This window comes from Saccopteryx bilineata, chromosome 3 (assembly GCF_036850765.1).
Source record: "Saccopteryx bilineata isolate mSacBil1 chromosome 3, mSacBil1_pri_phased_curated, whole genome shotgun sequence".
Classification (NCBI taxonomy): domain Eukaryota; kingdom Metazoa; phylum Chordata; class Mammalia; order Chiroptera; family Emballonuridae; genus Saccopteryx; species Saccopteryx bilineata.
The window spans coordinates 2823178-2836446 of NC_089492.1; the positions used below are offsets into that span (position 1 = coordinate 2823178).

At 54.6% G+C, this 13269-nt stretch overlaps 1 protein-coding gene across 16 annotated transcripts in view; it reads left to right on the forward strand.

Annotated features, from left to right (window-relative positions):
• The window catches only part of PTK2 (protein tyrosine kinase 2), a 197514-nt gene that overhangs the window by 166898 nt on the left and 17347 nt on the right, over positions 1-13269 (forward strand). For all 16 annotated transcript variants that reach the window (XM_066265588.1, XM_066265595.1, XM_066265596.1 and 13 more), the window contains 3 exons: positions 3700-3786; positions 7540-7677; positions 8525-8656. In XM_066265588.1, coding sequence (XP_066121685.1) covers positions 3700-3786; positions 7540-7677; positions 8525-8656 — 357 coding nt within the window. The remainder of the gene's footprint in view (positions 1-3699; positions 3787-7539; positions 7678-8524; positions 8657-13269) is intronic.

Consider the following 13269-nt stretch of genomic DNA (forward strand, 5'->3'; position numbering starts at 1 on the left):
GGCCCAGTATCAGCAGTTTGATATACGAGTTGACTGACTTTTGAGCTTGGTTACAGAACGAATTAAATTCATATCTCTAGGTACCACTGTACTGTTTCTTGAAACATGTAATTAGTTTATTTTTCAGTGTCTGTTTTAATTTCCAGTAATCTAAGTGTTGGTAGGTAAATCCAGATAAAAGCTCTTGAGGTCTGTGGTGATTTTTGAGAAGGTAAAGGAGACCTGAAGATAAAACAGTCGAGATCCGCTCCCCTCCCCGAGCAGGGGCTGTCTGCCCGCACCAGGCCGCGCTCCACCTCCAGCACAGTGAGAAGCGTGTCCCAGTGTCTGCCCCCCTCCCCGAGCAGGGGCTGTCTGCCCGCACCAGGCCGCGCTCCACCGCAGTGAGAAGCGTGTCCCAGTGTCCATCCCCCTCCCCGAGCAGGGGCTGTCTGCCCGCACCAGGCCGCACTCCACCGCAGTGAGAAGCGTGTCCCAGTGTCCGTCCCCCTCCCCGAGCAGGGGCTATCTGCCCGCACCAGGCCGCGCTCCACCTCCAGCACAGTGAGAAGCGTGTCCCAGTGTCCGTCCCCCTCCCCGAGCAGGGGCTGTCTGCCCGCACCAGGCCGCACTCCACTGCAGTGAGAAGCGTGTCCCAGTGTCCGTCCCCCTCCCCGAGCAGGGGCTGTCTGCCCGACCAGGCCGCGCTCCACCGCAGTGAGAAGCGTTTCCCAGTGTCCATCTGGCTTCCTGCCTGAAGTGCAGCATGTCGGTAGTGAAGTGTGCAGTGCTGTCAGAACACCAGTTCTGTCCGCAGACTGCTGCCTGGATGAGAGAAGGAGCAGTGAGTGTAACAGCGCCATGCACACGCCTGTTAAATATCACACCTCTTGAAAAGGTGTGGTGATCCTGGGAGGCATGTTGACAGCCAGGTGCTAGTACCCGCGTGTGGCCCACCGTGACGTGACAGGACTGGTGCAGCCCTCGGCTGCAGCGTATGCGCACCTCACGTGTCGGTGATGTGATTTTCCTAGAAGAACAGAGAATCCTGGTGAAGTGCAAGTGTCCCTCAGAATGCACGGTAGTGCTGTTCTGGAACCTTCTGTCTGGTGAACTATGAAAATACCGTGTTCGTGCACTGGTGGAGTCAGCCCAGCTCCCACTGCAGGACCTGTTGGTTGTTTTGCCCACGTGAGGCTGAAAGGGGGTCTGGAAGAGGCCGCCTCGCGCGCCACCATCATGGTCAGGAGCGGCGTTTCAGAACCTCGAGGCCCACCAGGAGCACCGCCGCCCACCAAGGACGCTGGTCTGGGGTGTGCCAGCCTTCCCTTCCGTTTCCTCTTTCTTGGGAGGACGTCAGCAGAAATCCCCTCCATGCCACAGCTGCCTTCGGCACGCCCATGGTCCCGTCTTTGGGGAGAGATGCGGTGGCCTGCAGAGCCATCGTGCTTGGGAGCTGGAGAGGCTCTCAGTGCCTCTGGGGAAGGCGTCCTTGGGGAAGAAGTTCACATGTTACTTACTGAGCATTCACGACAGCCCTGCCCCCATGCTGTCACTGAGAACGCAGGGCTCAGGGAGGTGGGCTGCCTCCGAGCTGCGGGGACAGAGCCCTGCACAGCTGGCGGCACAGAGCAGGCCTGTCCGTACTGCACCGTGCCCTGCACAGCTGACGGCAGCAAGACAGGACCCTGCAGGCTTCTCCAGGCAGCAGTTTTCTCTACAGGAAAGCTTTGCCCTCTTCTTACCTGTTATTTTGGTTTGAAATGAACCTTCTGTTGGGCAGATAAAATGTATTATGCTCACTTTGTTAAAGATTACGCTGCCCACGAGGAGGCCGTCGCCCAGGTGATATTAATGTGTGTCTCTGTGGGCAGGCAGAGTCCTTGTAGCCTGGGGCTTGGTTTTGGGATTAAGCCTGTCCCACCCTTTTTGATGTGGGGTGGTACAATCCAATCATGCCTCAGAGAAGTGACTTTGTATTAGAGACTTCCCTATTTTGTATATTGGATTAAAGGTTTGGATTTCTACACTATAAAATGGGGACGGAGCGGGAGCTTGTGCTCTTGGTTCCTGGGATGATTAGAGAGAGCAGAGCAGAGAGCAGAAGGAGGCCACGTGGAGGAGGCAGGAGAAGCAGCCAAGATGGCGGAGTGCTGAGTGAGATGCCAGTTTGTGTAGAGTTTGTATCTGGGATAAGGAAGGAGATGGGGAACAGAGGTGAATCAGTCTGGTGAGCTAGAAACCTTTGATTCTAGGAAACTCGGATAAGTCAGTGGCTTTGTGAGCACTGAATGTGAGTGTGAGTGGGTTTTGGAGCCCAGTGTATGTTTTTACTTGCCCGCCGGGTACAAGCTAGGATTAAAGACTATGGCCCACCAGTTTGTGGCTCCGTTGTTTCTTTACCGACTGTCCGAATCCAATGCTAACCTGCATAGGCTAGAAGGCTGCTGTGATAGTGGCCCTGGCCGTGGTTCCTGGCTTTACCCCTTCCCAGTGTCCTCACTTGCTGCCCTTTGTTGAAGGAGGATCTGAGTCTGGGGGCTGCTGCGTGGAGGGGCCGCTGCTCTGGGCGGTCCTTGCCAGGCTTGCCTTTTTCCATGCGAACAGGGCAGCGTCCCTGCGTACAGGATCTGGGGCCAGGTGCTACACGCTGCCGCCCTCCGACTCAACCCTGAGCTCCGTGAAGTGGTGTCGTCCAGGGGACGCGGGTCCTGGGGCCCGCCCCCCCTCGCCCAGGCTGGCGGACTGGCACCGTGTCCACAGGCTCTGGTTGTAATGTCGCTGGAGGACGGGGGGCGCCCACCTTGTTAAGTCCCTCAGGTTGAGAGACTTCACTGACTTACCTCCCGTTTCAGACCAAACGTTCTTCTCTGTGAGATTTACACGCAGGTGTTTCCCGCAGAAAGAGGGTTTTAGCGTTGGAAGTGACCTGGGAGTTCTCCAGCCCCTCCCACTTTACAGAGAGGAGCAGGAGGCCAGGCGGGTCCCTCGCTCAGCCCCAGCCGCGCGGCCACCACGGGGCAGAGCGGGAGTGTCTAGGCCTGCTTCCCTGTGGCGCCGCGGGCGCGAGCATCTTCTCACGCAGGGCGCAGCGGCGACTGGCGCATCTTTCTCCTGGGCCTGGGCTACTCAAGTGCCCACTGCTTAATTAGAATGTGTGTGATTGTTGAGTTACAAAAGCTCTTTATTCTGGATGTGACTTTCTTATCAGACACGTACAATTTGCAAATAGTTCCTTCCTTCTGTGAATTGTTTTTCACTCTCCTGATGGTGTCCTCTGCAACACAAAAGCTTTCTTTTTTAATACAAAAACTTTTAATTTTGAGGAAATCCTATTTATCCCTTTTTTTCTCTTTTGTAACTCGAGCTTTTGATGTCATAGCCTAGACACCATTGCCTGACCCAGAGATTTGCTCCCTGGCTTCCCTTACAGAGCTATGTGGTTTCAGCGCTCACATTCAGACCCGCAGCCACGCTCACCTCTGTGCGTGCTGTGAGGACGGCGTCCAGCGCTCTGTCCTCACGTGGGACACCCCATGATCCCAGCACCCTTTGTTGAGAAGACTGTTTCTAACCCCCTGAAGTGTCCTGGTACCCTTTGTCGTTCTTCCTAGCTAAGCTCTTTCTGAGAAATATCTTTTCCTATTATTTTCAATAAAACGTAGATTTATCAAAATCGTCAAAATACTCACCTGTGTGACACTCTTGGTTTGTTCGCAGCCCAGCAGACCTGGCTACCCGAGTCCGAGGTCCAGCGAAGGGTTCTACCCCAGCCCCCAGCACATGGTGCAGACCAATCACTACCAGGTACGCTGACGCCACAGGGCGAGGAGGCTGCCCTCCCTCGGCACGCGTGGGGTTGGGGTGCTGTCCACGTTTGTGTTTTTTATTTGCATGCTTATGAGTATGGCTTGGCAAGCAGAAAGCTCAGGCGTCGTCAGCCTGGCCATTGTCCAAGTGACTGTTGTTCAGACATCCGCGTGCAGAGGCTGCGCATAGTCACTCATCTGAAAGCCGTTGAGGCAAATGTCCCAGGGCCCATGGTTGTCAGGCCCGCTCCTTCCCCTGCTCCTGGGAACGCGGGACCGGGCGGGCGCACGCTCTGCAAAGTGGCACTCAATTGGCAGTTCTCCTGGAGGCCAAGAATAAGGTTCACAAGTGTCCGAACAGCCAGGGGATGCCACACGCACACGTGGCAGGGTGGTAGCCTCACAGACAAGTGACCTGCACAGTGTGGAAGGGGTCCTGGGAAGGAAAGGGCTGGGAGCAGTCAGTGACTGGTTTCTGAGGGCAGGTGTCAGCTTCCTTGAGGGACGGGAAGGCCGAGCTCTGGGCCCTGAGCAGGAGTCGGACTCGGAGCTCGGAGAGCCCACGCAGCTGCGCAGGGACACGGGCACGCGCGTCCCAGAGGGCCTCTGGGTCTCAGCCCGGGACGGACGCCGGGTCTCCATCGTGCTGGCCGTGGGGTCTGTCGCCCTAAGGATAGGGACTCATCTGGACTGGATGTGCCTAGAACTGTGTGTGGAACAGATTCAGTGAGTGAATTACAATGCTCGCTTTTCTCATCGCGGAAATGAGAGAAGAACCCTCTCAGGCCCCTCGTTTTCTTATGTTTTAAGTGAAAACAACTGTAGAGCATTTCCTGATGGCGTTTCACGCTCCTCTCTAACCGGAAATGCCCTCTGGTCCTGTCTTGTGCGCAGCGTAGCACAGAGACCGCCTTAGAGCATCTGAAACCACTTTGTTGTGAAAATTCTTAACAGTTCTTTGGCAATAATATGTCTTTTCTGACCAAATATAGCAGTAGTATATCATTTTATATTTAGTGGAATTTTTATTAAATATTTTCATTCAGGTAAACTGTGAGAACTGTCTGTGTATCTTAACTATTTATTAATTACGTATCATCTGGATGGAGTGTTGGTATAAATCAATGCCTGGAGACCTAACAGATACATAAGCCCTCTGTTGAAGGGTGTGTGGCTCTTCGGCTGTTCTTTATCTCATTAAAAACCTGACTGACCACCGGGTCATGCGGCCCTAGCCCTGTGAGTCATGGCAGCAAATGCAGGTGTCGCTCTCTGTCTCCCCGTGACTGAGGGAGGGAACCAGATACAGAAGTCCTCCCGTTTTCCTCCCGCCTGGGTGCTTTTCTCCGTGTCCAGCTGACGGGCTCCTCGCTAGCTGAGTCGCCACAGCTGGTGCCTGGGGATGGGCTTCTCCCAGCAGCAGCCCTTGTCGTCGGGCAGACATCGGGTCTGTGTGTTGGGTGGGCAGGAGTCCAGAACAGCTCTGTGTGCCCTCCTGCTGCTTTTGCTCCCAGCATGCGGTCAGTGCAAGATTCCAAGTAGGTAATTTCTGATCGTCCAGGCCTGTGTGCACCCACTGTCTGGTGCGGCCGTGGCAGGCCCCTTTCTCTGAGGCTGCAGTTGGAAGGCCACCAGAGGCCACCTGCACGCTGGCTCACAGCCTCCTTCCTGTGTCTGCAGAGCTGCCAGTCACGTTGTGTCTCTGACTGACCGAGTCCCATCTCCCTCTGGCCCTCCTGCGTCCCTGCTGTGATCACACTGGGCTCACTCAGTGCAGAATCATCTGCCAGGTCAGGGTTCCTTACTTGAAATCCATTGCATAGTCTCTTTGCCATGTAAGGTGCCATAGACGCAGGTGCCAGGAGCAGGACATGCACAACTCTGGGGCCGTTGCCCGGCTCCCACAGCGTTGTCTGAGATCTCAGTCACTACCCTGCACACAGACAGCAGAGCTCACTACGACAGAACGTGACCCGCCACTCTGCCCACAGCGTTGTCTGTGATCTCAGTCACTACCCTGCACACAGACAGCAGAGCTCACCACGACAGAACGTGACCTGCCACTCTGTCCACAGCGTTGTCTGTGATCTCAGTCACTACCCTGCACACAGACAGCAGAGGTCACCACGACAGAACGTGACCCGCCACTCTGCCCACAGCGTTGTCTGTGATCTCAGTCACTACCCTGCACACAGACAGCAGAGCTCACCACGACAGAACGTGACCCGCCACTCTGTCCACAGCGTTGTCTGTGATCTCAGTCACTACCCTGCACACAGACAGCAGAGGTCACCACGACAGAACGTGACCCGCCACTCTGTCCACAGCGTTGTCTGTGATCTCAGTCACTACCCTGCACACAGACAGCAGAGGTCACCACGACAGAACGTGACCCGCCACTCTGTCCACAGTGTTGTCTGTGATCTCAGTCACTACCCTGCACACACACAGCAGAGCTCACCACGACAGAACGTGACCCGCCACTCTGCCCACAGTGTTGTCTGTGATCTCAGTCACTACCCTGCACACAGACAGCAGAGGTCACTACGACAGAACGTGACCCGCCACTCTGTCCACAGCGTTGTCTGTGATCTCAGTCACTACCCTGCACACAGACAGCAGAGCTCACCACGACAGAACGTGACCCGCCACTCTGCCCACAGCGTTGTCTGTGATCTCAGTCACTACCCTGCACACAGCAGAGGTCACCACGACAGAACGTGACCCGCCACTCTGTCCACAGTGTTGTCTGTGATCTCAGTCACTACCCTGCACACAGACAGCAGAGCTCACCACGACAGAACGTGACCTGCCACTCTGTCCACAGCGTTGTCTGTGATCTCAGTCACTACCCTGCACACAGACAGCAGAGCTCACCACGACAGAACGTGACCTGCCACTCTGTCCACAGCGTTGTCTGTGATCTCAGTCACTACCCTGCACACAGACAGCAGAGGTCACCACGACAGAACGTGACCCGCCACTCTGTCCACAGCGTTGTCTGTGATCTCAGTCACTACCCTGCACACAGACAGCAGAGCTCACTACGACAGAACGTGACCCGCCACTCTGTCCACAGTGTTGTCTGAGATCTCAGTCACTACCCTGCACACAGACAGCAGAGGTCACCACGACAGAACGTGACCCGCCACTCTGTCCACAGCATTGTCTGTGATCTCAGTCACTACCCTGCTCACAGACAGCAGAGGTCACCACGACAGAACGTGACCCGCCACTCTGTCCACAGCGTTGTCTGTGATCTCAGTCACTACCCTGCTCACAGACAGCAGAGCTCACCACGACAGAACGTGACCCGCCACTCTGCCCACAGCGTTGTCTGTGATCTCAGTCACTACCCTGCACACAGACAGCAGAGGTCACCACAACAGAACGTGACCCGCCACTCTGCCCACAGCGTTGTCTGTGATCTCAGTCACTACCCTGCACACAGACAGCAGAGGTCACCACGACAGAACGTGACCCGCCACTCTGCCCACAGCGTTGTCTGTGATCTCAGTCACTACCCTGCACACAGACAGCAGAGCTCACCACGACAGAACGTGACCCGCCACTCTGCCCACAGTGTTGTCTGTGATCTCAGTCACTACCCTGCACACAGACAGCAGAGGTCACCACGACAGAATGTGACCCGCCACTCTGCCCACAGCGTTGTCTGTGATCTCAGTCACTACCCTGCACACAGACAGCAGAGCTCACCACGACAGAACGTGACCCGCCACTCTGCCCACAGGTCTCCGGCTACCCTGGTCCCCATGGAATCCCCGCCATGGCCGGCAGCGTGTATCCGGGGCCGGCATCTCTTTTGGACCAAACAGATTCGTGGAACCACAGGCCGCAGGAGATGCCCATGTGGCAGCCCAGCGTGGAGGTAACTGGGTGTTCCTGGGTTTCCGTTCGTTAACTGACAGCTCTACCTGGGGCACCTCTGATTTCTGAGCCTCAGATCAGGGCGCGCCATGTGCTCAGGTGCTTTCTGAGCCGGTGAGTCTATTACTGAAGAAAGGAGAGGTGCCACCATCTTCAGTACCTTTGTCTGGTACTGAATGGCAGCACCCTGGGTGGATTAGAAGTAGCACACACCTGAGCCCGAGGCCGGAGCCGGCCGACGGACCTCCTGTCAGCACGGTGGTGTGCACCTGTCACGTGTCCTTCTGTGCCCCGCTCCCAGGTGGCTTCCACAGCGGGCCCGCACTGACAACACCCCACTGCACGTGTGTTCAGTGACGCCTTAGAGCAGGGGGAGTCCACCTTTTTATACCCACCGCCCACTTCTGTATCTCTTAGTAGTAACATTTTCTAACCACCCACCGGTTCCACAGTCATGGTGATTTATAAAGTAGGGAAGTAACTTTACTTTATAAAACTTATAAAGCAGAGTTACAGCAAGTTAAAGCATATAATAATAATTACTTACCAAGTACTTTATGTTGGATTTTCACTAAGTTTGGCAGAATAAATCTTTATAAAACAACTTACTATAGTTAAATCTATCTTTTTATTTATACTTTGGTTGCTCTGCTACCGCCCACCATGAAAGCCCAGTAGGGGGCGGTAGGGGCCAGGTTGACCACCACTGCCTTGGAGCACCTCCCTGCCTGTGCAGCTGAGCGCAGGCTTGTGGCGTTAGTGGTGCGTGCCTGTGTTCACTCATAGCCTCCCGCAGAGCCGCTCCCACGGGCCGTCTGGGCGACCTAGTGCCGTTTCTGACCCCGCAGGACCCGGCGGCGCTGGACCTGCGCGGGATGGGGCCAGTGCTGCCCACGCAGCTGATGGAGGAGCGGCTGATCCGGCAGCAGCAGGAGATGGAGGAGGACCAGCGCTGGCTGGAGAAGGAGGAGAGGTTTCTGGTAATGGCGCTCGGCATTTCTCCCCTCCCGGCTCCGTGGCACCTGCGCAGCTCCATCGTCTCCGGCCAGAGAGCTACTTGTGCCCCTGGTTGCGCACAAACGGCTGGGCCGTTTGCTTTCATTTTTTTTATTTATTTTTATTTTTTTGTACTTCTCTGAAGTGAGAAGCAGGGAGGCAGACAGACAGACTCCCACATGCACCCAACGGGATCCACCCGGCACGCCCACCAGGGGGCGTTGCTCCGCTGCAACCAGAGCCATTCCAGCGCCCAGGGCTGAGGCCATGGAGCCGTCCCCAGCACTGCTTTTCTTGAATTACTTGTTTCAGTATAAATATCTGTGGTTTTAAGAGTGGCCTTGTGGGCTCGGAGGTGTGAGCCTGTCTGGTGTCTGTGTCACCACTGTGTTTACAGAAACAGCTCCCCAGGTGTCAGCCGCACACGAGCACGTCCCCTGGCTGCGTGGTGCCGCTCACGGCCCGGCCCGGGGCTGGCTCCGGCGCCCTCTTCCTCCGGGTCTGAGAAGCAGACCTCCGCCCGCGTGGCAGGGTGCGGGCAGCTGTTGTTGACAGCGCTCGGAAGTCCTCTGGGGACAGAGGAAGTGGTGAGACACAGCCGTCTCTGCGTCTCTCTGCCAAGCACTTGTGTGCACTCAGCCTCGGGACCCACGCCTGTGGTCAGCCCTGTCAGCGCTCCTGCAGTGGCCTGAGGAGACATGGCGGGACAGGGGCCACACTCACCCGTTCCTCAAGACTGAGAGCGGGGACTGTCCCTGGGTGGTTCCGATGGCCCTCGTGCGTGGACTCAGCAGATATTCTCGTGCTGAGGGTCTAGACACCAGTGACGGTGGAGGCCGACCCGTCCCTGATCACCGCACGTCCCAGAGACATGCCGTCAGCTCACAGTGTTTTAGACAGACGGCTGCAGATGGGTTCTGCGGACTCCACCGACATGGGGTTCTCATTTCATCCCTTCCACGTGGCTCTCACTTTTTACACTCCAGTTTAAAGCTGTACAAAGCAGCCTGCACACTGGTGTGTGTCAGGAAGCAGCTGTTGACCTGGGGCCTGGCCAGGGCCTCGCTGTTGGTGTCTGGAGCTGACCCGAGCGAGCCTGCCCGCGGTGCTCACCTGCGACCTGGAGCTGGGTCACCTTAGGAGGGGGCCTCCCACACACCTCACACTCAGTGAACTGCGACAGGTCTCTGCACACTTACGTGGCACGCGCCCTTGTCACAGTTTAGCAGCACAGCTAGAACGCAGTATCACCACCTGCCAGTCACTGTCCTGCATTCGTTCTCTTAAGTAAAATCATCCTGTCTTCCCAACCACCCAAAACCTTTGTCAGAACTCTGCGGTTCTTTATGCTTCAGAACTCAGTAGTTTTTATTTCAGAAAGCTAGTGTTGTATGGTGCACATGCCAGATACTGTGCAATATTTCAATAGCATCCAGAGACAAAAGCACTATTTCCATGGCCAAACTCACACATTTACATCCACAGGTACACAGGCTTCACATCCATTCAGGTCAGGTTTTGCCATGAAATTAATTTGCTTCAAACGGTTAAAATATATATATAATTCTTCTGTGCTTTTAGATTCGGGGAATGGGTAAAAGATGTGAACCTGTCCCTTTATTATCCTCATTTCAAAGATGGAGAAGCTGGCCGAAGTCCCCAGCCAGTGTGGCAGAGCCAGAGCCACCCTGCAGCCCTGCCCCGGCCTGTGGTCCCAGCCACGGGCTGTCTGTGCTGTGCATGCAGGAGATGCGGGTGGTCTGACAGGCACCTGCCACCCTGCAGCCCTGCCCCGGGCTGTGGTCCCAGCCACGGGCTGTCTGTGCTGTGCATGCAGGAGATGCGGGTGGTCTGACAGGCACCTGCCACCCTGCAGCCCTGCCCCGGGCTGTGGTCCCAGCCACGGGCTGTCTGTGCTGTGCATGCAGGAGAGGACCATGCGGGTGGTCTGACAGGCACCTGCCACCCTGCAGCCCTGCCCCGGGCTGTGGTCCCAGCCACGGGCTGTCTGTGCTGTGCATGCAGGAGAGGACCATGCGGGTGGTCTGACAGGCACCGCCGGCCTGTGCCCCGCCTGTGTGCATAGCGAGGTCCACTGGGATAGGTGGACATTAGGTGGACATGGTGAGGGTTTACTCTGACGACAAAATTCTAAAGTACTTAATTAAAGCATGTCTTGAGATGATAAGACAAGCTTCAGAAAGTGGTTACTATTGACTGTGCTGATCGGAGTCTGTTTGGGTATCAGTTCAGCTCTAAAAATACCAGCCCTGCGTTTCCCACATCTTGTCCAGGCAGCCAATTCTCCCACTTTGATCTGTGTTCAAAGTGAATGTTACCAGCTCTCTAAACGAGAGTTCACATGTGTCAATGCCAGTGCCCTCTGTACGACCACTGTGGAATGAAGCGTTCTCCTGAGCATTGCGGGAACCGCTGCTACGCTGCGCTTGTGACGGAGACCTGCCCACGCCGGAGGGAGTCGGAGGGTCACAGTTGAGATAAAGTTGGAGCCGAGGCTTAAGACAAAGTGGAACTGATCACTCCAACAGGCTCGGGAAGTAGATTCCAGCCAGAGAGAACAGCTGTGTAATGCCATGTTTTTAGGGTCACGGCTGTTCTCAGACTCTGCGTGAGACTCTGTTCTCATGCTCGGCGTGACCAGAGTCGGCTAGCGGGGAAGTGGACGGTGAGGTCAAGCACTAACCCAGTCTTCTGAGCGATTTCACCTGTCCTAAATGAAAGGCTCGGGTCTGCGTTTATTCTGTGGGCCAGTCAGTAGTTGTTGGTTTTATTCTTTTAATTAACATCATTTACATATAATAGACTGCACAGACTTAAGTGTGCAGTTGGATGCGTTTTGATAAATGTGAAAGTTCATGTAACCTATATCCCATGCATAGAACATTACTGTCACTCCAACAGTTTCCATGTTATGTTCAGAACCCACATAGGAAGTTGCATAGAACACACACACACACACACACACACACCCCCCGGAGCTCTGGGCAGTGCCGTCTGTCTGCAGGGTAGCCCGTGTGGGCGGCACCCGCAGTGTGCTGCCTCGGCTCAGTGGGAAGACCTTCTCCACAGTTTGTTCCTGAGTTCCCTTATTTCCCCCAAATAGCTTTTTAAATTTTAAGTGATATCTTACTTCCCTTATTAAACTGCTACCCATTTGCTCACGACCTCCAGTCACTGATAACCGGGGCATCTTGTTCTCGTTGAACTTTTTCGCTGTGTTTTTAGGTATGCATCTGAAGATTATTTTTAGGACTTTTTCTTGTATTTCCCAATATTTATCACGTGAAATCTATTCTACCCATTTCCTTGGATTTTCTGAATACACAATTGTCACTTTCTAGAAAGCATTTCCTGTCTTGATTTCAGTGTTTGTTAGACCTCATGTTTCTCTCCTGAAGCACCTCTTGCCAACTTCTGTATTAAATAGGCTCTTGCCTGCTTTTCTTTTATTTTTAAAGGTATTTTCTATAATAGTTTTCTCCATTAAGTATAATTTTGTACAGTGTTGCCTGTGTATCTTATATATGGGCTTTTTTTATTTCTTAAGAAACCTTTCAAAGGTTTGCTGTGAGTTAGCTACGCGGAGTGTTCTGCTGGGTTGACTCTAGCCCTGCCCCCCAGAGCTGCGTTCCTGCTTGGTGGCGACTGACCGTCCTCCTCAGGCTGTGGTGGATTTTGTTGGTGGTGTTTCACTGGGATTTAGAGTGGATGTCCGTCAGTGCGGAGGGTTTTGTTGGTGGTGTTTCACTGGGATTTAGAGTGGATGTCCGTCAGTGAAGAAGGTTTTGTTGGTGGTGTTTCACTGGGATTTAGAGTGGATGTCCGTCAGTGAAGAGGGTTTTGTTGGTGGTGTTTCACTGGGATTTAGAGTGGATGTCCGTCAGTGCGGAGGGTTTTGTTGGTGGTGTTTCACTGGGATTTAGAGTGGATGTCCGTCAGTGCGGAGGGTTTTGTTGGTGGTGTTTCACTGGGATTTAGAGTGGATGTCCGTCAGTGCGGAGGGTTTTGTTGGTGGTGTTTCACTGGGATTTAGAGTGGATGTCCGTCAGTGAAGAAGGTTTTGTTGGTGGTGTTTCACTGGGATTTAGAGTGGATGTCCGTCAGTGAAGAGGGTTTTGTTGGTGGTGTTTCACTGGGATTTAGAGTGGATGTCCGTCAGTGCGGAGGGTTTTGTTGGTGGTGTTTCACTGGGATTTAGAGTGGATGTCCGTCAGTGAAGAGGGTTTTGTTGGTGGTGTTTCACTGGGATTTAGAGTGGATGTCCGTCAGTGCAGAGGGTTGGTTTATGGTCATGGTCTGTTGGCTTCGAGGTCAGCACCATGCTGGTTTCCCACGATGAGTCCGGTAATCCCTGCGCCATCTGATTGGGTCTCCATGAGGCAGATGTTGTAGGTGGTGGGGTTGAGAGCAAGCAGGCGGTCAGGACAGGGCAGTTCTGGCGTGACAACGGGGCGAAGTCATGGCTTCACTAGCAGGAAACAGAGAGCCGGGGGGCGGGGCCAGTCAGCATTTCCTTCCGCCCACGGCGTTTTAAATGGGGATCTCCCTTCAGTCTTGTTCCCTCCAGGCCGTTGTC